Here is a 22355-nt window from a genome sequence, read left to right as displayed (position 1 = left end):
GATCAGGCCCAGTCAGCATGAATTTACCAAAGCAGGCCCTGCTTGACAAGTCAGATCTCAATCTATGACAAGGTGATGTGCTCAGTGGACAAGGGAAAGGCTGTGGATGTTGGCTACCTAGGCTTCAATAAGGTTTTTGAAACCACTTCCCAAACCCTCAACAAAACCTGAAGCGCATTCAGGAGACATAACAACAAGAGCAGGCTGGTCTGAGTATCCCAAGGATATTCAACATCTCGGAGAACCGTAACTAGCTCGGGGGATAAGAGGGTGGTGAAGGAGAAAGGGAGAGTGAACAGGGAGGGAAACATGTCTTCCCCTGTCCCCTTCACAGATTGGCTCCCTAACGAAAACAGGCAATAGGTGTAATTTCTGATAGTTTCCGAGATATGGGTTCCAAAGTATAGAGTCGACGTCAGTGCTGAGAACAAATACCAGGTTAGAGTCGTGACCAGATATTTCATCATTTCATAAGCCATTGTTACACCGCACAGTACCATAACAATCTTAAACCAGGGCCCGGAAAGGATAAACAGTGCGACAGGGAGCACATACAGAAAGTAACGCACCATAAAACTCAATTTGGAAAACAGGCACAGCAGACCGGAGATTAAGGCAATCAACATCGTGACTAGCAACTGTTAAGCAGGTCCAATACTTATACCAATTTTAGTTTAACACACTCTGGACAAATTGGTCGATATCTCAACTCTTCGAGCCCCACGTTGGGCGCCAAAAGGACTGTTGTGGTTTAACCCGGCTGGCAGCTAAACACCACACAGCCGTTTGCTCACCCTCCCCCCTCCCTCTCTGGGATGGGGGAGAGAAACGGGAAAGTGAAGCCGGTGAGTTGAGATAAAGACAGTTTATTAAGACAGGAATATAATAATAACAATAATAATAATAATAATAGTGATAATGATAATAGTATTAATAATAATAATGTGTAAGAAACAAGTGATGCACAATGCAATTGCTCACCACCTGCTGACTGATGCCCAGCCTATCCCCGAGCAGCCGGCCCCCACACCCCAGCTAGCCACCCCTATATATTGTTTAGCATGACGTCAGATGGTATGGAATACCCCTTTGGCCAGGTTGGGTCAGCTGTCCTGGGTCTGTCCCCTCCCAGCTCCTGCTGCACCCCTAGCCTGCTCGCTGGCAGGACAGAGCGAGAAGCGGAAAAGTCCTTGGCCTGGTGTAAACACTGCTCTGCAACAATTAAAACATCAGCATGTTATCAGCGCTCTTCTCATCCTAATCCAAAACATAGCACCCTACCAGCTACTAGGAGGAAAATTAACTCTGTCCTAACTGGAACCAGGACGTGCCCCAAGTGCAGGACCCAGCACTTGGCCTTGTTGAACTTCATACATTTGGCCTTGGCCCATGAGTCCAGCCTATCTAGGACCCTCCACAGAGCCCACCTACTGTCGAGCACACCAACACTCGCTTCTAACTTGGTGTTCCCTGCAAACTTACTGAGGGTGCACTTAATCCCCTTGTCCAGATCGCTGATGAAAATATTCAAGGGAACTGGCCCCGGAACTGAGCCCTGGGGGTCACCACTAGAGAACGGCCTCCAACTCCGTTTAGCTCCATGTACCACAACTCTTTGGGCCCAGCCACCCAAACACTTTTTAATCCAAGGAAGCAGATACCCATCCAAGCCTCGAGCAGCCAGTTTCTCTGGGAGAACGCTGTAGAAAACAGTTTCAGAATCCTTACTGAGGTCTAGATAAACCACATCGACGGCCATTACGTCATCCACTGGGCGCATCACTTTGTCACAGAAGGAGTTTAGACTTGTCAAGTAGGACCTGACTTTGATAAAGCCCTCCTGACTGCGCCTGATCACCTGGTTGTCTTCTAAGTGTTGCATGATGGTACTCAAGATAATCTGCTCCATGAACTTCCCCGTCACTGGTCAGACTGAGAGGCCTGTAGTTCCCCAGATCCTCCTTCCAGCCATTTTGTAGGGGAGCATCATATTTCCTTGTTACCAGTGGACTGGGAACACCCCTGGTAGCCAGGACTGCTGATAAATGATGGAAAGCGGCTTGGTGAGCACTTCTGCCAGCTCCCTCAGTACCAAGAGGGGGATCCCATCTAGCTCCATAGACTTGTGAATATCCCCCACGAGGGATGCCATACGAGCAGTGGTGCTGCTCACCAGGAACCAGGCCAGCTTCCTACAGAGCTGCCTTACGAGGAGCATGGCCAACAAAAAATCTGAGTTATCAGACTCAGCTCAGAACTGGTGAGACACCACACAAATAAGGGTCTAGAGCCAGCAGGGACAGATGTGCAGGTCTGGGAGTCCCTAGGACAGCCTGGTGTGGAGAGGATCAAGAGCTGTAGCAAGGCTGAGAGTCCCAACAGGATCCAGGGCTTTGTGTCCATGGCTCTGGCTGTTGTCTCTGCCACTGAGGCCTAGGAGGAGACAGCTTATTGGTAAAGCATCAGGGCCTCATTGCCTCCTCGCCCCCAGCCATGAACCAGGCAGGGCTCGTACCATTCTCCTGCACTTGGCCATGCACATCCCCATCTCCTCCTGCCCCAGGAAGAGCCCTGAGCAGCGTGTGAAGGGAAAGGATCTCCCTTCCCAGGGGCTGGGGTTGAAAGCCTGACACTTGTGCTTGGTGAAACACATCCAGTTTTCCTACACATCAGGGTCACCTTCACACTGCCTTTGTCTCCTTGTCCTCACTGCCTCCAATGCTCTGCTCTAACGAGCTCCAAGGGAGGCTGTGTCAGTGCTGGCCCTCAGGGGGACACTGCAGGAAACTTGCCTCTGACTTGGACTTGTTGAGAGATGTCTTCAATTGTCTCTCAGTGCCTGAGGTTCGTGGGCTCCTCAGCAAAGCCCCCCGAGGGGGGATTCCAATGCCTTGTGCTGGGCATCTGGTGCTGAGCTGGGCCGGGCTCGTGGGACAGAGAGAGCTCGTGGCAAGAGGGCCGTGGTGCAGAGAGACAGCTGTGCCCAGGAGCAGCTCCTCTGCACAGCGCAGCAGGGCTGGGGGCTCTGACCGCAGCTGGCACGGGCAGAGGAGAGAAGGAGAGAGGGCTTGGAGGCAGTGAGGAGCGCAGCAACAGAGGACAGCGTGTGGCAGGACAGATCTGCAGGCTCTTGGCACCGTGAGTCTCTGGCAGCAGGGCTATGCAGGTGGGGTTACCAGAGGGGTCTTCTACAGCTGGCACATCCGATGCCTGATAGCATCTGTCGGGATGGGTCTCTTTGTTTCTCCAGCGAGGAGGAGAAGATGCTGTAGAGAATGGCATTTATGATTGCAATTTTCAAGAGAAAGACCAAGGCAGGGCCTACCAGAAAGGCAAGACTTTTTCTGCACTCGGTGCCTGAAGAATCCTGCAGTGGAGGGGAGGCAGGTTTCATGGTAATGAGCGGTCAGGATTTTGCAGGAGACTGAGACTCCTGGAGCATTGCAGTGAGGGACCAATATGCCATCAATGAACTTCATAAAGTCCCTTCCCACACCTCAGCCCACAGACTGCTCCAACATCATCATTGTGGTCCTCACAGGCTTTATCCTAGCTGATCTTTGGGAGCTGCGAACCCTCCGATGCCCAGTGCCCTGCCTTTGGGAGGTGTCTGCGGGCTTGAGGTGAGCACAGATCGTTTGCAATGAGCAGGAGCTGCCTCCTCTGCAGGCAGAGCTGCAGCACAGGAGGGTGTGCTGAGTGTCCGTCTGTCCCTCCCTGGCCTTGCCTCCCCTGGCAGCAGCACGCTGCCATTCCTCCTGGCTTCTCCACCTGGCCATGCTGCTGCTGCTCTTGTTCCCAGGCTGCCTGGGGATGGGGGTTTCACCTGCCCATGGAGTGAGCCCTCGGGGTGCCTGGGGGAAGGGGAGTACGGGGACAGGGTGAGGGGTCTGGAGATGGGCACTTGGAGCCCGGATTCCTCTGCTCTCAGCAGTGTTCAAGCTCTTCTCAGGACAACCTCCTTAGTGCAATTGTCCTGTAGTCGAAGAGATGCCAGCACAGCTGAGACCAGCACTGATGGACAGACTGGCTGTCGTCTCTGTGGGACGCTCTGCACTAAAGGGACAGTCTCTTTGCCTCTGAGGATCTAAAAGGTTTTGCTTGGAGTGCAGCAGAACGCCGAGGATTTGTGCCTTAGAATCGCTCCTCAGGTGTGGTGGGGCAGGTAAAAAACAAAAATAGAAAACAAATAATTATATAACTAAATCTTCACACCTCTGCTCTGCAGTTAGGTGAACTAGGAGCAAAACTGGGGAAATCTCTTTTATATCAGCAGTAAAGTGAATCTGAGACTACCCGATGTTCCTACCATGTTACTACCATGTTACTACCATGCTACTACCTCTGGCTGTAGTGCAGGACTGTCTCTTCCACTGCCCACAGAAAAGTCTCCTGCTCCCAGGGACACTCTCAGGAAGAATCAATGAAAGAGACCTTCAAAATATCTGCCTAGAAATGGGCAATTTTTGGTGATTTTAAATGAGAAAATGGAAAGAGTTTTCCTCTGATATGCCTGTGGTACATTCTCACTGCCTTTCTCCTCCTTGTACAGGACCTCATGACCAGAATTAGCAGATGTCCAACAGCAGCTCTGTGAGCGAGTTCCTCCTGCTGGCATTCGCAGACACGCGCGAGCTGCAGCTCCTGCACTTCAGGCTCTTCCTGGGCATCTACCTGGCTGCCCTCCTGGGCAACGGCCTCATCCTCACTGCCATAGCCTGCAACCACCGCCTCCACAACCCCATGTACTTCTTCCTCCTCAACCTCGCCCTCCTCGACCTGGGATCCATCTCCACCACTCTCCCCAAAGCCATGGCCAATGTCCTCTGGGACACCAGGGCCATCTCCTATCAAGGATGTGCTGCACAGGTCTTTCTATTTGTCTTCTTGATTACAGCAGAATTTTATGTTCTCACGGTCATGTCCTACGACCGCTACGTTGCCATCTGCAAGCTCCTGCACTACGGGAGCCTCGTGGGCAGCAGAGCTTGTGCCCAGATGGCAGCAGCTGCCTGGGGCAGTGGCTTTCTCAATGCTGTCCTGCACACGGCCACTACATTTTCCCTGCCCCTCTGCCAAGGCAATGCTGTGGACCAGTTCTTCTGTGAAATCCCCCAGATCCTCAAGCTCTCCTGCTCAGACGCCTACCTCAGGGAAGTTGGGCTTACTGCAATCGGCTTCTGTGTAGGTATTGGTTGCTTTGTTTTCATTGTGCTGTCCTATGTGCAGATCTTCAGGGCCGTGTGGAAGATGCCCTCTGAGCAGGGCCTGCACAAAGCCTTTTCCACGTGCCTCCCCCACATGGCCGTGGTCTCCCTGTTTGTAAGCACTGCCGTGTTTGCCTACCTGAAGCCCCCCTCCATCTCCTCCCCATCCAGGGACCTGGTGTTGTCATTTCTGTACTCGGTGGTGCCTCCAGCAGTGAACCCGCTCATCTACAGCATGAGGAACCAGGAGCTCAGGCATGCACTGAAGAAACTGTTTCAGTTGTCTTCCAGAAGCAATTAGCTGCTGCTCTGCTGCTGCAATGGGAAAAACTCACCGAAAAAAACCACGGTGTGAGACACAGCCTTGCAGTGCCAGGTACCAGGTCCACCAATGCTGGCCCCAAACTGTGAGAAAAAAGTAAAAATGTTACATACAGAAGGAGAGAAGATCGATCCTGATGATACAGGACTGCAGGCACCTGTGGGCAGTCCGGACACTGACCTGCTGTCTCAAGGCTCCCTGGGTGGGGAATAGGAGAAAGAGGCCAGTGCCTGTCCTGTGCCACCTCCCCGCCAGCCCTGCCCTCCCACAGGTGGAGTATTTCTTCCTTACTCGCGCACCTGCAGTGCTATGCCTCGTCCTCCTCCACAGGGAGATGAGCCACAAGCCTGGCTGTGTGTGAGGGAGCAGCAGACTTGAGCAGAAAAAAAGCCAGTTTCATGGCACTGGGGCACCTGAAGGGTCCAGCCCCTGTGGCTGGGTCTGTTCTCTGCAGCAGAGGGCTGTCACCAAGCCCCAGCTCTGTGGTTGCTCCTGCAGCTCTGAGGACCACTCCAAGGGCATCACAGTAACGATGCTCAGGACCTAGGAGGGTCAGCCCACCCATGGATCGCAGCAGGAGGTTGGTAGGATTCCATAGTACACAGGGACACGGACACCTCGTTGCTCTGTCTTCACGAACATCTTTATTACAAATTGCTGCAAATCCCTACCTGTAAAGCAACTACATACTGCAAGAAACTTCTAAGTTACCACTAGGAAAGCAAATATGGGCTTGTGATGCTTTCCCTAAATCTGCATCAATAAATACTATTTGAGGTGCTACTGGTACGACACTCATGAATCCACTTGGTGGAGGGCACAAGGCAGGGCACCTTCCCCTTCTTTCTTTGGGGCCAGTTATGATAGCTCGTGAGTACCGTGAACATCATTGGGTAACCCTAACGACATGCCTCCAGACTGTGTTTCTGGCTTTTTCCAAGGGTAAACAACTAAGCAAAAGGGCACCAGAGGGCTGTTGGCATAACTGCCTTGAATAGAGAGAACGTCAAATAGTTGTCTACCTTGCCTGGTCTCGCACAGGACCCTGCTGATGTGGGGTTGCTGAGAGCCGAAGCAGAGCAGGTGCCGATGGCTGCCACAACGGTGCACCGGCAGCAATAGCGCGCTGACCTCCAAGTCCTCCAAGCTCAAGAGCTGTGTATTCCTGTGAGCAAAAAGTCAGGCAAAGGGGGCAGGAGACCTGCTTGGATAATCAAGGAGATCCTGGAGTGACTGAAATGGAAGAAGGAAGCATACATAATGTGGAAAAGGGGACAAGCCACTTGGGAAGAATATAGGGACCTTGTCCGAGGATGCAGGGAAGCGACAGGGAAGTCCAAGGCCCATTTGGAGCTAAATCTTGCAAGGGGTGTCAAGGACAACAAAAAGGGCTGTTTCAAACTCATCAGTTGCAGAAGGAAGAGGAAGGAAAATGTGGGCCCACTGCTTAATGAGGTGGGTGCCCTGGTGACAAAGGACAAAGGGAAGGCAGAATTACTGAATGCCTCCTTTGCTTCAGCCTTCACTGCTAAGACCAGCCCTCTGGAATCTCTGACCTTAGGGACAAGGTCAGACAAGGTTTCTGGAGAAACGAGGACTTTCCCTTGGTTGAAGAGGATCAGCTCAGAGATCTCTTGGGCAAACTTGACACCCACAAGTCCATGGACCCCGATGGGACACATCCATGAGCGCTGAGGGAGCTGGCGGATGTTACTGCTGGCCCACTCTTCATCACCTTTGAAAGGTCATGGAGAACAGGAGAGGTGCCTGAAGACTGGAAGAAAGCTCATGTTATGCTGCTCTTCAAAAAGGGCAAGAAGGAGACCCCAGGCAACTACAGGCCGGTCTGCCTCACCTCCATCCCTGGAAAGGCGATGGAACAGCTCATCCTGGAGGTCATCTCCAGCATGTGGAGGACAAGAAGGTGATCAGGAGCAGTCAGCATGGGTTCACCAAGGGAAACCGTGCTTCACCAACTTGATAGCCTTCTATGATGGAGTGACTAGGTGAGTGGGTGAGGGAGAGCAGTGGATGTTGTGTACCTTGACTTCAGCAAGGCTTTCAGCACTGTCTCCCATAACATCCTCACAGGCCAGCTCCGGAAGTGTGGGATGGATGAGCGGTCAGTGAGGTGGATTGTGAGCTGGCTGGATGGCAGAGTTCAGAGGGTTGTGCTTAGTGGAGCAGAGTCTAGTTGGAGGCCTGTAGCCAGCAGTGCCCCCCAGGGATCTACACTGAGTCCAGTCCTGGTCAACTTATTTGTCAATGACCTGGATGATGGAATAGAGTGAGTGCACCCTCAGCAGGTGTAAAGATGTGCTGTGTTTTGGGTCAAAGTGGTCTCCCTGTGTAGCATCACTGCCATGGCTGCCTGCCTGAAGCCTCCCTCCATCACCTCCCCATCCCTGGACCTGGCAGTTTCATTTCTGTACTCAGTGTTGCCTCCAGCAGTGAAACCCTCATCTACAGCACGAGGAACGAGGAGCTAAAGGAGGCACTGAGGATGTTATTCTAATATACAGCATTTCCCCACCAATGAGGTACCTGCACATCTTCCTCACATATACCCGGGCAAGGCAGAAACACCTTTGTTCATGTATTTCAAAATTGCCTTTCAATCTTTGCAATATTATTCCAATTAAAGTATTTTTTCTTCATCTCACTTCTATCTCACTTCTTCTAACTTTTATTTATTTATTTATTTGTTTATTTGTTTATTTATTTATTTTAACCCAGAGACCTGATGTACAGGTGCTGATAAGCTCTTGCTAATTAACGAAATAAAGGAACCAGCAAGTAGTCATTTTCTGTGACTCTTCTTTCTCATGATTTCTCTTCAGGTACAGCAGAGGTTGTGGGATTGAAGAGCCCAGCAGCAATGTGGAGGAAAAGCAGAGATGTGGCTGAGGGACTCCAAGTATTTTCTGTATTAGTCTGTACCAAAAAGTTCTCCTAGGCCTCTGAATTCAGTAAAAGAGATCAAGCATGAGAAGAGAATGTACTGAGAGGAAGGCCATGAAAAGCCACCAGGACAAGGGCCAGTTTCTGCCCCTGCAGGGGACTGAGCCTGGGCAAGGCCCAGCTAGGGAAGCAGCCCTGTCGGACGTTCTTGGTGGGCAGTGAGCTGGGCAGGAGGCAGCCGTGTGCCCTGGCAGCACAGGAGGGAAGGCTGAGGGGCACCTCACCGCTGCCTGCCAGGAGCTGCAGGGACGTCAGGAAGAGCCCAGGGCCAGGCTCTGCCCCGTGGTGCACAGGGAGCCCTCCTCCTGCCACGCCGCGTGCGGTGGCTGCAGCAGAGGGGACCCCCAGCCAGCCCCTGCATGGGGCTCTGCCACCCGCCTCGCCCCGGCCCTCTCCAGCGCCCTCCTCGCTGCTCTCTGATGCACGCCAGCACCTCCCCGTGCGTGCCGGCCAGCACATCTGCTGAGGGCCAGTGCGGCTGCTGCAGGGGCAGGGAGCTCAGCATGGCCCTTGCAGCCCCCTGCCCTGCGCCTGCCCCTCCCCTTGCCCTCGGCCGCGGCCTTGTCTCTGCTGGTAGGAGCGCTCTTGGCATGTGCTTCCTGGCCTCCCCTCGCCTGCGCACAGCTGCTGCCCACTCAGGCTGCTGGCACAAACGTGTCCTCACAAGCAGCACCACCCCTTGGGCTGCTTCTCCTGGCCTCCCCCAGCTACTGCCTTGGCTCCTTGTCTCTGCTGGGCCCCACCTTCCACACCCAAATGCGTCCCTTGGCTGTCAGCTCCCTCTCTCCTGCCCTGTGGGGTGACAGGGCCAGGGTGGGACAGGTTACCTTTAATTGATACAGTTTTGTGTATTTGCATTGGTGATGGCACAAAAAGACAGCTCCTTCAGCAGTGATGTACATCCTTCGTCATGTTAGGACACAACTCAACGTCCTTCACTCTGCTTTATCTCACAGATGAACTGGATTAGGTCTCCTTGATTACTCTGAGGCACAATGCAGTGCTTTTTGCCTTCTGACACTCCAGCACAATATGTGTGACTTTCCCTTACTCTGCGCATTGGCCTGAGAGGTCATTTCACTCTTTTCGCATTCAAAACCTCAGCTGGACAGGGACCATTTCCAAAGTGGGGCAAGCTGATGGGTTCTGGCTCAGCCATTTGAAGCGTGCTATACTTGAGTTTTTCAGCCTGAGATTGTTAAAGATGACCTAGGAATGTAAAGGGATGTTCAAGTGTCTCGTAGGAATAAGGGAAAGTATCTCAGGTTTCCAATGGCCATTTCAAATCTAGGCCAATCCCAGGAACCCACTGAACTAGGGTGTTGTCTTTGAAGGGGTTTCCTGTGCTGGGCTGGGCTGCAGTTACAGGGACAAAGACCACTGCTGGCAGTGGAGGTGCCCTGGGAATTCCACCTGGCTCCACCTGATTTTCCCAAAGGGCTCCGGTCTCCTGCAGGTCTTTTCTGACATCTGCCGGTCCAGGGAAGTGCCTCATACACAACGGGGCCGCAGGAGGTTTCCCCTGGTTATGCTTATGGTCAGACAGCAAAGCTCTGCCTCAATGCCCAGTAATTTTTTTAGTACTTATCTAATAAAGCAAGTACTCATCAGCTCAAATGATTCAATTCCTTCCATTAAATGCCTCACGTGAGGTATAATTTCCGTCATGAAGAAATAGGCATTTTCGGGATGTATTTTCATCACAGAAAAAGAAATACTGCTGTTCACCTGTACTTGCATTGTCATCGCTTTTTCTATCATGGTGTGTTCCCTCATCTTCCAGGCTCAAAACACATCCTGGTTACGCAGACCCTGCTGAATGTCCCCTTTCCAGCTGCCTGTCTGGACCTATGCACTTCCCATGGTTCTCCTGCTTTGCCCTCCCCTTACCCTTTGATCATTCAGACCGCTCTCACCAACCCAGTTGCTGCTTTGCGTTTCAGTGAGTTCCAGCTCGCCCATCTCTCAGCAGTCTGTCTAATGGTTTCCTTAGCCAGAAACTCATCGTTTCTCATTGAATTAGTATGATGTGGATTAATATTAACACTATGATTTTAAATTTCCGATTAATCAGTGTAAAACAGATCATGTACAGTCATCCTTTTGGGAAGGTAAACATCACTGGAGGCAAAAAAATGAGGAATTTGAATTTTTTTTTTTTTTGAAAATTACAGCATGATTTCCTACTGTTTGTTTTTAAATAGGAAAAACCCTGCACTTCCTATCTAAGAAGGGCTCCAAAGGAGTAACCCGAGACCAATATCTATAGGAAAATGATGCTCCAAAATGAAATGCAACAACATTCAGCCTTTAAAAGGAGGAAAGATTTCTATTAGATGCTCTTTGAAATCTTCCTTCTTAACTACACCATGAAAGCTCTCCAATTAGCTGCACAAGCCTTGAAGACGTGAAGAAAACTGTGGGAGAGATATGGCTGCTGAGGACTTTGTGTGTTTTAATGAGATCCGTGGCGTATTTTGGTGCTCAGTCTATGAAGCCCAGGTACTGAGAGGAGAATGATGCAACCGCTTGAGAAGGTAAAGTCAGAAGGAAAAGTTGAAGTGACTTGGAGTATTAATGGGCCCCAGTGAGGGCTGTTCCTAACAAAGCCTCCCCAGGGACTTGTTAGGGCACATAATTGGAGGCCATGATTGCAGACAGGCAAAGCGCTGTGCTGAGAAAAGTCTTGGTTGGTTTTGGTGAAGCAGAAGGGCCAAGGCCTGACCCCAGCCACTGGGAGGGGAGATCCTGCACCCCCCCGTCTGGCTCAGGGCTCTTCTTGGGGTCTGTATGATGTGGTGGGCAGTGTGATGCCACGAGAAGAACTTCATTAGGACACCTCCCCACCCCTGCACAGGGTATCAAGGAAGCAGTGAGGCCCCATTGCAATGACTCTATCTCGTCTCCTCAGAAGCTCTAGCCAAAGGCAGAAAAATGTCAGGGCTGTTGGGGCCTTTCCTTCTTGCCAGCACCCTCTGCCTTCTCCTCTGCAGGCTTTCCTATGCTGTCCCACACTTTGCCCTATTTCCTTGAAGTCTGCAGACACCCATCTCTGTTCACCACCTTGCTCTCATCCAGGACGTTCCACCATTTCACCAATCTCTTGTCAACCCTCACCACCTGTTCCTTGATGATCACAAAGCCTGGGTCTGATCACAGACTCTCTTTCGGTGACCTCTGTCACCACGCCACGACCCTTTGAGGGACATTTCTCCCTCCTTGCGGCCAGTGCCAACCATCCAAGGTGCACTTTGTGGCAGTTTTTTCTCTCCTGCTCTTTCCAACTACCAAAGAAAGCTCCATCAGGGTGGAAACCACTCCTGAAGCAGGCATCCCAAGCCATCAGGCTCCTTGCGGCCTGTCAGCCAAGCACACAGAAGTCAGCTCAGCAGCATCTCCCAAGGCCTGGGCCTGCTGCTGGCCTTGCAGCCTCTTGGCTAGACACAGCCAAGCGTTGGGCCTCCTGCTGTCCAGTCCTGGACTCAAGCAGAAGGGACAGGACAAGCCCTCTGCGGGCCTTCTTTCTGTCTGGGTCGTCCTGGGGATGGAGGCAGAGGGGATCCCACAGGCAGCATGCCAAGCAGGGGCCTTCTGCTGGCCTAGCAGGGCCACTGGAAGATGTCAGCCCCAAAGTGCACATCCCAGGGAGAAGCCAAGGGTGACCTGCCACCTCCAGACAGAAGGGGCCTCACAGTCCCTTTGCGTGACACGTTCCTGCTGCTGCCCTATCAGCTGCAGAGACAGAAGTGACCTCCCAGTCACTGCCCCAGTCCCATTCCTCCTGCTGGGGCAGGAGATCCTGAGGCAGAGCTGAGCTCAGCAGAGCATTCCCACCCATCTCCTCCTTGTGGCCCACAAGCTGATCAGATCCATGGCCCCTCACATCCATCTCTGAATGCCGTGTGACTGCACCACCACCTCACGGTTCCTGCCCTGCCCTAAGGGGCCAAGAACCTAACATTAAGGGTTAGGAGAGGGGCTGAAGTTAAGGAGGTTAATGCACAAGAGGACAGGGTTTGGATGTTAGTTGTTCATGTATGGCATTAGGGAATATGGCGAACATTTCTGGGTGAGAACTTAAGCAACTGTTGAGTGGGAGGGTTTGGTGTTGGGCTTGGGGTGTCAGGTCTGTGGTTAGGGTATGGGCAAGCTCTTTGGTTTAGCCTTTTGTTTAGGTCTGCAAGAAGAGTTGGCTTAAATAGAGAATGTTAATGCTAATGTTAAGGGCAGGGATCAGAGTGAGCAATAGAGTAAAGGTAATGGAAATGGTGTTATGGACTAATTTTGGCCTCAAGGGATATTGTGGTCAAAAATTAGAGCAGTGGATTCCTGTCAGGGTGTGGAGTGGCATTTAGATTTCGGTATTAATGTTATAGGTTAAAATAGGGCAAGGGCCTCACACGACTGCTTTAAGTCTGCGTTATGGTGGGATCGACATTACCTGAGCATTCTTACCTCTCCAAAATCATTAGCTTCTGCTGTCCAAGCTCTTCTTCCCTCCCCCAAATCTCACATCTCTCCTGGCCAGGCTTCTCCTGACTTCCCCATATCAGTCATCTTCTTAGGGGCAGCTTTCTGATGGCTTTCATGAACTCAGAGTGTCTGTCTCACCTCGGTTGGCTACTCTGTTCCTGAGAAAGAAGCAGCTCCCAAGCCAGCATGGAGAAGGACACAAAGGCTGTAGGAGCACCCTGCACAATGTGCCCAGCAGCTCTGCACCACCACAAAAGCAGCCCTGAAGGATGAGTTCAGGCAAAAGCGAATACCTCTAACATGACAACCCCAATCCAAGACCTCTTCCTCTATGGGGTCTACAAGGTACTTAGGAAGAGAGGATCTCACAAACTGTGTGCAGAGCAGATGCATCTGCTGGCCTATCATGGAGACCAGCAGATGTGAGCCTAAAGGCACAGATTCCAGCCAGGAGCCAAGGGATGACCTGTCATCTGCTTCGGAAAAAAGTCACCTCACAGGCCACTTAACAGCCATTAGCTTCCTGCTGCCCTCGTAATACCACACCTACAGAACACCCCCTTTTTGGCCCAGAATCTGCCCAGGTAGAAGTGATGTGGTTGTGATCCTTCCAGCCCATGGCACAGCTCCTGGGCTCCCAGCCTCTCTGACACACAGGAGCCAGTGCCGCGCCAGTTCTGGGAGGTGCTAGGGCAGGAGGGACCTTGCAGTCAAATCACTCGCCAGACTCCTTGGCTGGGGCTGCTGCGTGCCCTGGGGCTGCAGAGCTCTCCTCTGCCTGCTCACAGCAGATTGAGCCCTTGAGCTGTGGTCAGTCCACCTTGGAGGAGCTCCCCCCTTAGGAGGGAAGTGCTGCAGCGCAGGCCGGCTGTGCCACTGCCGTGCCCACTGCCTGTCCCTGCCTGCAGTCCCAGCACAGCCCCACAGCAGCACTGGCACCAAGCTACAGGAGCAGCCGGGCCTGACCCCACCAGCAGGGCTCAGCACGAGAGGGGGGCAGTGGCAAGAGAGCAGCTCGGCATGCCCCAAGCGCTGGTGCTCCCTGGCCGTGCTGCTGGGATGGGACTCTTTTCCTCTGCAGCCCTGCACATGGCACTGCCCCTGCAGAGCCAGAGCAGCTCTCACAGGAAGGACGTCACACAAGGAAGGCAGTGCAGGCTCCTTTCTTTTATTTCAATTCACAGAGGGCCTGGCTCCTCATATCCAGAACCTCTGAGCTATACTCGAAAGGTACATACTGTAGAAGAAATGAGATGAATCGTATCATTTTAATGGGCAATTTTAGCCGCATTAAAACTAAGAAAGTCCAGTAATGAAAACACTCCTAAATACACAAACACACACAAAAATAATTATATATATAATATTAGTTGTTCTTGTAGTCATTGACATTATTAGTCATCTGCAGAGGTAGAATGGAAATTCATTGCTTCCGAAACACATCTAGTCATCAATTTCCTCAGGGCATCCTTGAGCTCCTGGTTCCTCATGCTGTAGATGAGGGGGTTCAAGGCTGGAGGCACCACTGAATACAGAACTGCCACCACCAGGTCCAGGGATGGAGAGGAGATGGAGGGGGGCTTCAGGTAGGCAAACATGGCAGTGCTGAGAAAGAGGGAGACCACAGCCAGGTGAGGGAGGCACATGGAAAAGGCTTTGTGCTGGCCCTGCTCAGAGGGCATCCTCAGCACAGCCATGAAGATCTGAATATAGGAGAAAACAATGAAAACAAAACAGCCAAAGGCTAAAGAAACACTACACACAAGTGCCCCATGTTCCCTGAGGTAGGCATCTGAGCAGGAGAGCTTGAGGATCTGGGGGATTTCACAGAAGAACTGGTCCACAGCATTGCCTTGGCAGAGGGGCAGGGAAAATGTAGTGGCCGTGTGCAGGACAGCATGGAGAAAGCCACTGCCCCAGGCAGCTGCTGCCATCTGGGCACAAGCTCTGCTGCCCACGAGGCTCCTGTAGTGCAGGGGCTTGCAGATGGCAACGTAGCGGTCGTAGGACATGACAGTGAGAAGGGAATACTCTGCTCCAAGCAAGAAAGCAATGAAAAAGATTTGGGCAGCACATCCTTCATAGGAGATGACCCTGGTGTCCCAGAGGGCATTGGCCATGGCTTTGGGGAGAGTGGTGGAGATGCAGCCCAGGTCGAGGAGGGCGAGGTTGAGGAGGAAGAAGTACATGGGGGTGTGGAGGCGGTGGTCGCAGGCTACGGCGGTGAGGATGAGGCCGTTGCCCAGGAGGGCAGCCAGGTAGATGCCCAGGAAGAGCCCGAAGTGCAGGAGCTGCAGCTCCCGCGTGTCTGCGAATGCCAGCAGGAGGAACTCGCTCACAGAGCTGCTGTTGGCCATTTGCTGTCTTTTGAGACAGTTCTCTGTTGAAGAAAGAAGGCAGAACAATGTTAGAAGAGGCTTCTCTGAAGAAAAACTATTGCAAGCCTTAGAGTACCTCCAGCCCAATCCTGTCTCTTTGTAGGAGAACCTTTCTGCAGCTCTCCTGTTTGAGCTGCGGCTGGTGCTCTCTGAGAGAGGCACTGGGAGCAGGGGCTGCTGTGGGCTCCAGAGCAGTCCTTCCTGCAGTGCAGCAGGAGGGAAGCAGGAACATGGGGGAAACTCAAGTTCAGTCCACTGGTCAGACCACGAGCTTTGCAGTGTTGCTTCAAAGAATGTATCCAACCACAGTGTAGAACAAGGGGCATTTATTTGCTTTATTTTCTGGTAGCTACACCTGTAATGTTTAGGAGGAACAATCTACTCGGTGTTTCCCTTAGAAGAAACTACAGACAGCTGAGAACAGAGCCTCAGACCAAGTGCATCTGGACAGAATCCTCACCTTGTCTCTTGGTGCCTGAGCAGGATCTCAGCTTTTCCCTCCTAGACAGGGCTGCAGAGGCCTCACTCCAGCTGCCCACAGGCAGCCATCCAGCAGCACGGACATGGCCTTAGCACAGAGGTGCCTCCTCCTTGGGGCACCTGGATAACAGAAGGATGCCACGAGAGAGCTGCATCCTGCTGGAGAGAAGCCTGAAGACCAGGAAGATGCCCCACAGACAGAGATAGATATTTGCAAGCTGGGGTGTACCAATATCCAGTTTCCATCCCCTGCAATTTCTGGAGGAGGCTTGGCCATCCCACTCTTGGTTCACCAGGAGCAGCTGGGTTATGACATTCCAAGGGGCTTCTGCCAGACTTCCTCACCTCGCCGTGCAACCCAGCAGGACTCCCAAAGCCTACTGCATTGCCCACTGCCCTCCCAGAAACAAGACCCAGCACGAGACCCTTCCAGGACGTGCAGCTGCATGGCCCTGCAGCCAGAGACGTACCTTGTCAAGGGCTGTGCAGATTTCTCCTGCAGGCAGCTCTCAGCATCCTCCCACTGCCAACTGCCTCCAAGCCCTCTCTCCTTCTCTCCTCTCCCCGTGCCAGCTGCGGTCAGAGCCCCCAGCCCTGCTGCGCTGGGCACAGGAGCTGCTCCTGGGCACAGCTGTCTCTCTGCACCACGGCCCTCTTGCCACGAGCTCTCTCTGTCCCACGAGCCCGGCCCAGCTCAGCACCACACGCCCAGCCCAAGGCATTGGAATCCCCCCTCGGGGGGCTTTGCTGAGGAGCCCACGAACCTCAGGCACTGAGAGACAATTGCAGACATCTCTCAAGAAGTCCAAGTCAGAGGCAAGTTTCCTGCAGTGTCCCCCTGAGGGCCAGCACTGACACAGCCTCCCTTGGAGCTCATTAGAGCAGAGCATTGGAGGCAGTGAGGACAACTACAGAAAGACAATGTGAAGGTGACCCTGATGTCACTTTTCCAAACTGGATGTGTTTCACCAAGCAGAAGGGCCAGGCCTTGACCCCCCGTCCCTGGAAAGGGAGATCCTTTCCCTTCACACACTGCTCAGGGCTCTTCGTGGGGCAGGAGGAGATGGGGATGTGCATGGCCAAGTGCAGGAGAATGGTACAAGCACTGCCTGGTTCATGGGTGGGGGCGAGGAGGCAATGAGGCCCTGGTGCTTTACCGATAAGCTGTCTCCTCCTGGGCCTCAGTGGCAGAGACAACAGCCAGAGCCATGGACACAAAGACCTCGGTCCTGTTGGGACTTGCAGCCTTGGTAGAGGACTTGATCCTCTCCACAGCAGACTGTCCTAAGGACTCCCACACCTGTACCTATTTTCCTGCTGGTTGTAGACCCTTGTCCGTGTGGTATCTCACCGGATCTGAGCTGAGTCTGATAACTCAGATTGTCTTGGTGGCCATGCTCCTCGTAAGGCAGCTCTGTAGGAAGCTGGCCTGGTTCCTGGGGAGCAGGCACCACTGCTCATATGGCATCCCCCATGGTGTCCAGGCCCTCCTCCTCCTGGGCCACCACTGACATAGCCTTTGTTGGAGCTCGTTAGAGCAGAACACTGGAGGCAGTGAGGACAAGGAGACAAAGGAAATGTGAGTGTGACAGTTATGTGTAGGAAAACTGGATGTGTTTCACCAAGCAGAAGGGCCCAGATAAGGAAAACCAGGTAAGGGGCAGTGTGACAGCGCCCGAGAAGTGCAGCAGTGATGGAACCAGAGCTGGCCTCAGCATACAACAATGCCACACCACACACCGCCTCTGTTGCTGTGAAGGACTGTGATGACAGATGGAGCCCAAATTCATGGACTGACTGAACTCAACAGACATTTTAGAGGGATGGCTTTTCCACTATTTGAGCAGACCCATCAGTGAGCAGGATATTGTCCTTCTCATCTTCTGGGAGTTTATCAGAGAGGCCTCTTCAACATTAGTCACCTCCTCCTCTGGCGACATTTCCAAGTCCCTGCTCTCTGGACAGTCCATGATCACTTCCAAGACTCCAAGACTGGGGTTTCCTGTCGGAGCCTGCTGTGTAATCAGTGCAACCCGCTCACTCTGTGGAGCAGAAGGTGCATGATGTGTAGAAGGGACCCTCCCTTGGAACTTCCAACCCAGTGCCAGCCATCAAAAGGGTGCCAAGAGGAACTGTGGTGCCTAGAGGAGCTGTGCTTCAGTATGAACCAATTCCAAAGCAGCCCCAACCCCTTCATATGCTCCCAACATCACTTTTCAGGCAAAGTATAGTGGGCCTTGCATCCTCACTATCCCTGACTCCACAACCCTAGGGGTCAACCTCGCATCTCCCCTGGTACTTTCTGCCAGAGCCTCCAGGCAGGGCGATTCTCCTGAGGTGCCGTGTTGAGCACAAGTTTTACATCCTGTCCTGCTCCGACTGGCCCCAGAGCTACAGCAGGAACTATCTTCCATTGAATTTGTTCAAAGGATTGTCATTGTTCTGGGCCTGTAGTGGGTTTACGTGGCAAGGTTTTGGTAGCGGGGGAGCCATAGGCGTGGCTTCTATGAGAAGAATCCAGAAGCTGCCCCATGTCAGATAAGGGCCCCGACGCTGGCCAGACCTGAGCCAATAAGTGATGTTGTTTGCGCCTCTGTGAGAGCATATTTAAGAAAGGGGAAAAACTGCTGTGGAATAGCATCTGGGAGAGAGAGAGGAGTGAGAAACAGCCTTGCAGACACCAAGGTCAGTGAAGAAGGAGGGGGGAGAGGTGCTCCAGGAGCTGGAGCAGAAGTCCCCTGCAGCCCGTGTTGAGGTCCATGGTGAAACAGGCCGACAGCCTATGGTGTACCACAGTGGAGCAGGTTTTTAGGGTATGCTGTGCACCGGTGTCCGCTGGAGCCTTATATCTTCTGTGGGTATCACAGTATCACAGTATCACAGATTTCTAGGTTGGAAGAGACCTCAAGATCATCGAGTCCAACCTTCGACCTAACACTAAGTACTCCACTAAACCATATCGCTAAGCTCTACATCTAAACGTCTTTTAAAGACCTCCAGGGATGGTGACTCCACCACCTCCCTGGGCAGCCCGTTCCAATGCTTAATAACCCTTTCGGTAAAGAAGTACTTCCTAACATCCAACCTAAAACTCCCCTGTCGCAACTTTCGCCCATTCCCCCTCGTCCTGTCACCAGGCACGTAGGAGAACAGACCAACCCCCACCTCTCTACAGCCTCCTTTAAGGTAACTGTAGAGAGCGATAAGGTCACCCCTGAACCTCCTCTTCTCCAGGCTGAACAAGCCCAGCTCCCTCAGCCGCTCCTCGTAAGACTTGTTCTCCAGACCCCTCACCAGCTTGGTCGCCCTTCTCAGGACTCGCTCGAGCACGTCCATGTCCTTCCTGCAGCGAGGGGCCCAAAACTGAAGACAGTACTCGAGGTGCGGCCTCACCAGAGCCGAGTACAGGGGCACAATCACTTCCCTAGACCTGCTGGCCACACTGCTTCTTATACAGCCCAGGATGCTGGGTCTCATGTGCCAGGCCATGGAATCCTCAAAGTCCAATAAACCCGATTGTCCCTACCCTCCCCGTGGCTGGAGGCCAGGTGCCTCTAGTCCTGCTCATAGTATTCATTCATCAGGTTAGATGAGGCCCTGAGCAACTGGATCTAGTGGGTGGTGACCCTGCCTATGACAGGGGGTTTGAAATTAGAAGATCTTTGAGGTCCCTTCCAACACAAACCATTCTATGGTTCTATGACTACTCTGTCTGGAGGACTGCCTGATAGAAACTGGAGCAGCAGTTTTCTCAGAAGAACCCCTTTTTGTGATTGCATTTCCTTGCAATTCATGGATCCGTGCCTCTAGGATGGAGGTAGATTTTCCATCCCATTTTCTCATGTCCTCTCCATGGCAGAACCACATGTTGGCACATGGTGTGTACCCACTAATTTCTCTTTCTCGAGCAACTTTCTTTTACTTACACCTGGCAGCTTACATATTGGTTTCTACAGGTAGGGAGAAAGATGAATTCTCTTGTTCTTCCTGGACCTCTTGAAAAAGTTTATCCACAGCTAAAATGCAGGCCCATGAGGAAGAAGAGAGACTTCCTTCATACTGCCAGAGTTGGCTAGCTGATTCATCCACTCTGGGTTTCTCTTGGCCTTTCCAAGTCATTTCTGTCAATGAGTTGGCATATGAGGATGGTGCACTCTATACAAACTTCCACCACATGAGTCATGTACACTTTACTTCATCAGGATCTTTGGATAGTTGTTCGTTGGCTAGGTTTTTATATATCACCTCCAACATGACTAACTCCATCGGGCACCAGATACCCAACTCCATTGTCATCCGCTTGCCTGGTTGACATACAAGATCTTCCTTCAGGGGTTACCTTTCCTTCACACCTGACAGGAGTATGTTCCTTCTGCCCATTTTCCAATTGTTTGTCAGTCACCCCTTCCCTAGAGGGGGATCCCAGCTGCTTTGCATCCCTGCCCTCTAATTCCAGGCTATTGGCCCCTTTCTCCCAGCAACCAGGTGGCAATGCGCTCACTTAGATGACAGCTGAAATCTTTCCATAAATCTCCTAGCTCACCCTGGAATAGAGATGCTGTGGTTACTGATGTTGTTATGATCTCTTTCTCTTTGCCCTTCTGCTTCCAGGATGGCCCAACTTTACCGTAACATTCCACGTCTTCTTCCTCCTTTCTTTTCTGGGTAGGAGTTTCTTTCCTTTTTAAAAACCCTGACTTTCACATACATTGTTTTCTCTCACATATAGGAGCAATCAATAGTGGCACAGGTTGGTTCTCTGGCCCAGACCTGAAGCCCATCACAGCCGTTGGAGTGGCTGCAGGGCCTGTTGCAGGAGTTGTTGGGGCTGCAGGGCCCATCACAGGACTTGTTCAGGCTGCATGGCCTGTTGCAGGGGTTTGGAGTGGTTGCACGGCCCATTGTAGGAGTTGCTGTGGCTGCAAGGCCATTAAGAGGAGTTGCAGCGGCTGTGGGGCCTGTCACAAGGGTTGGAGTGGCACTGACTGCAGCTCAGTAAGCACAGGCCAAGTTGCACATTGCAGTGATTTGTGTCTCTTTGGAATTGCCAGGCTGATGACAACCCTTTTTCAAGCATTTCACCATTTTTTCTAGAATTCTGCACTTGTTCAGGAGTGAAGTTCCAAAGCACTGGAGGTGCCCACTGATCAAGGTGCCTGCTCGTATCCTCCCACAATCCCTGCCACTCTTAGCTCTCCTGCCTTGGGGCAGATCTCTGGAGGGCATTAATAATAAGTTGGTTAATGTTAAACAAAGCCTGAAACACATTCAGGAGACATCACAATGGGAACATGCTGGTTTGACCATCCCAAGGATATTCAAAGCTTTGAAGAGCTAGCGTAATTATCCTGGAGGAGAAGGAGGAGGTGAAGTAGAAATGGAGAGTGAAGAAGTGGAGAAAAGTGTCCCCCCATTGCCCTCTTGGTGTCCCTATCTACCAGCTCTGGGGGCTGAGTACCAGGGGAACAAATGGTCCAGCTGATAAAGACTGAGGCAAAGAAGTCATTAAGTAACTCAGCCTTTTCCTCATCACTTCTCACTAGGCTTCCTCCCACATCCAATAAAGGTCGAAGACACTTCTTAATCTTCCTTTTTAATTTTTTATTTATTAGAAAAACTTTTTTACTGTCTTAGAAACTAATAGCCAGACTGAGTGAGACTAGAGCTTTAGCCCTTCTAACTTTGCCTTGCACAGCCTCACAACATTTAGGACACCGCTCCAGGCAAAAAGAGAGCATGTGTGACAAGGAAACAGAGAAAAGCTGGGACCTAGCAGCCTTCCATCCCCTACCATTCTGTGACTCTGTGCTGCAGTTCCATTCAGCTGGTAACTCCGTTATTATCCAAACTTCGCTGCAGCACCTGATGCTGCTGTCTTGTCAAATATAGCACAATTACGGTGAGTCATCTGCATATAGACATTAACAGCTGACAGAATGGAGCATCTGTTTAGGGGCAAATTGAGAAACTGCATGAATTTGCCTACAGAAACCTCTTGACACTCACAGGACGAGTGAGGTCGTGCAATGGAGAAAGAGGAACCCCACACATGAGGGCAGACTGGGACCCTGCTGAGTGAGCAGTGCCCAGGAGGAGGAGGGCCTGGGCACCACGAGGGATGCCATACGAGCAGTGGGGCTGCTCACCAGGAACCAGGCCAGCTTCCTACAGAGCTGCCTTATGAGGAGCATGGCCACCAAGAAGATCTGAGTTATCAGACTCAGCTCAGATCTGGTGAGACACCACAAGGAAAAATGTCTACATCCTTCAGGAAAGATGTGCAGCTTTGAGAGTGCCTAGGTTAGCCTGTTGTGGAGAGCAGTAAGGGCTGTGACAAGGCTGAAAGTCCCAACAGGACCCAGGGCTTTGTGTCCATGGCTCTGGCTGTTTTCTCTGCCACCGAGGCCTAGGAGGAGACAGCTTATCGGTAAAGAACCAGGGCCTCATTGCCTCCTCGCCAGTGTCACCTTCACACTGCCTTTGTCTTCTTGTCGTCACTGCCTCCAATGCTCTGCTCTAACGAGCTCCAAGGGA

The 22355-nt window shown here is 52.1% G+C and overlaps 4 protein-coding genes across 10 annotated transcripts in view; 2 read left to right on the top strand and 2 right to left on the bottom strand.

The window, feature by feature from the left end:
• The window catches only part of LOC308186982 (olfactory receptor 14C36-like), a 267280-nt gene extending 261497 nt beyond the window's left edge, over nt 1-5783 (top strand). The window contains exon 2 of one of the 5 annotated variants that reach the window (XM_080609143.1): nt 1325-5783. In XM_080609143.1, coding sequence (XP_080465269.1) covers nt 4576-5508 — 933 coding nt within the window. In that variant the 5' untranslated portion in view covers nt 1325-4575 and the 3' untranslated portion in view covers nt 5509-5783. Of the gene's footprint in view, nt 1-739 lie in introns of all 5 variants that reach the window. The other 4 variants (XM_080609142.1, XM_080609145.1, XM_080609144.1 and 1 more) reach the window with 4 other exon arrangements.
• Nucleotides 1-22355, bottom strand: part of LOC308186973 (olfactory receptor 14C36-like) — a 152049-nt gene that overhangs the window by 5366 nt on the left and 124328 nt on the right. The window contains exon 1 of one of the 2 annotated variants that reach the window (XM_080609128.1): nt 16777-16884. The exons of the other annotated variant lie outside the window; for it this stretch is intronic. The gene's annotated coding sequence lies outside the window, so the exon portion shown is untranslated. Of the gene's footprint in view, nt 1-16776; nt 16885-22355 lie in introns of those variants that run through there. 2 annotated transcript variants of the gene reach the window in all.
• LOC308186975 (olfactory receptor 14C36-like) overlaps nt 1-22355 on the top strand; it is a 131879-nt gene that overhangs the window by 19426 nt on the left and 90098 nt on the right. The gene's annotated exons all lie outside the window — the stretch shown is intronic.
• LOC308186969 (olfactory receptor 14C36-like) lies at nt 13510-16778 on the bottom strand. Its single transcript, XM_080609120.1, has one exon. It carries the CDS (start codon nt 15318-15320, stop codon nt 14358-14360), a length of 963 nt encoding a protein of 320 aa, XP_080465246.1. The 5' UTR covers nt 15321-16778; the 3' UTR covers nt 13510-14357.

The sequence above is a fragment of the Anser brachyrhynchus genome (genome assembly GCF_964034855.1).
Source record: "Anser brachyrhynchus genome assembly, contig: SCAFFOLD_56, whole genome shotgun sequence".
NCBI classification, from domain to species: domain Eukaryota; kingdom Metazoa; phylum Chordata; class Aves; order Anseriformes; family Anatidae; genus Anser; species Anser brachyrhynchus.
This window is presented reverse-complemented; position numbering and strand designations above follow the sequence as displayed.

Excerpts from the sequence above, each read along its gene's own strand:
- LOC308186969 (XM_080609120.1), bottom strand. The coding sequence starts at position 15,320 with ATGGCCAACAGCAGCTCTGTGAGCGAGTTCCTCCTGCTGGCATTCGCA.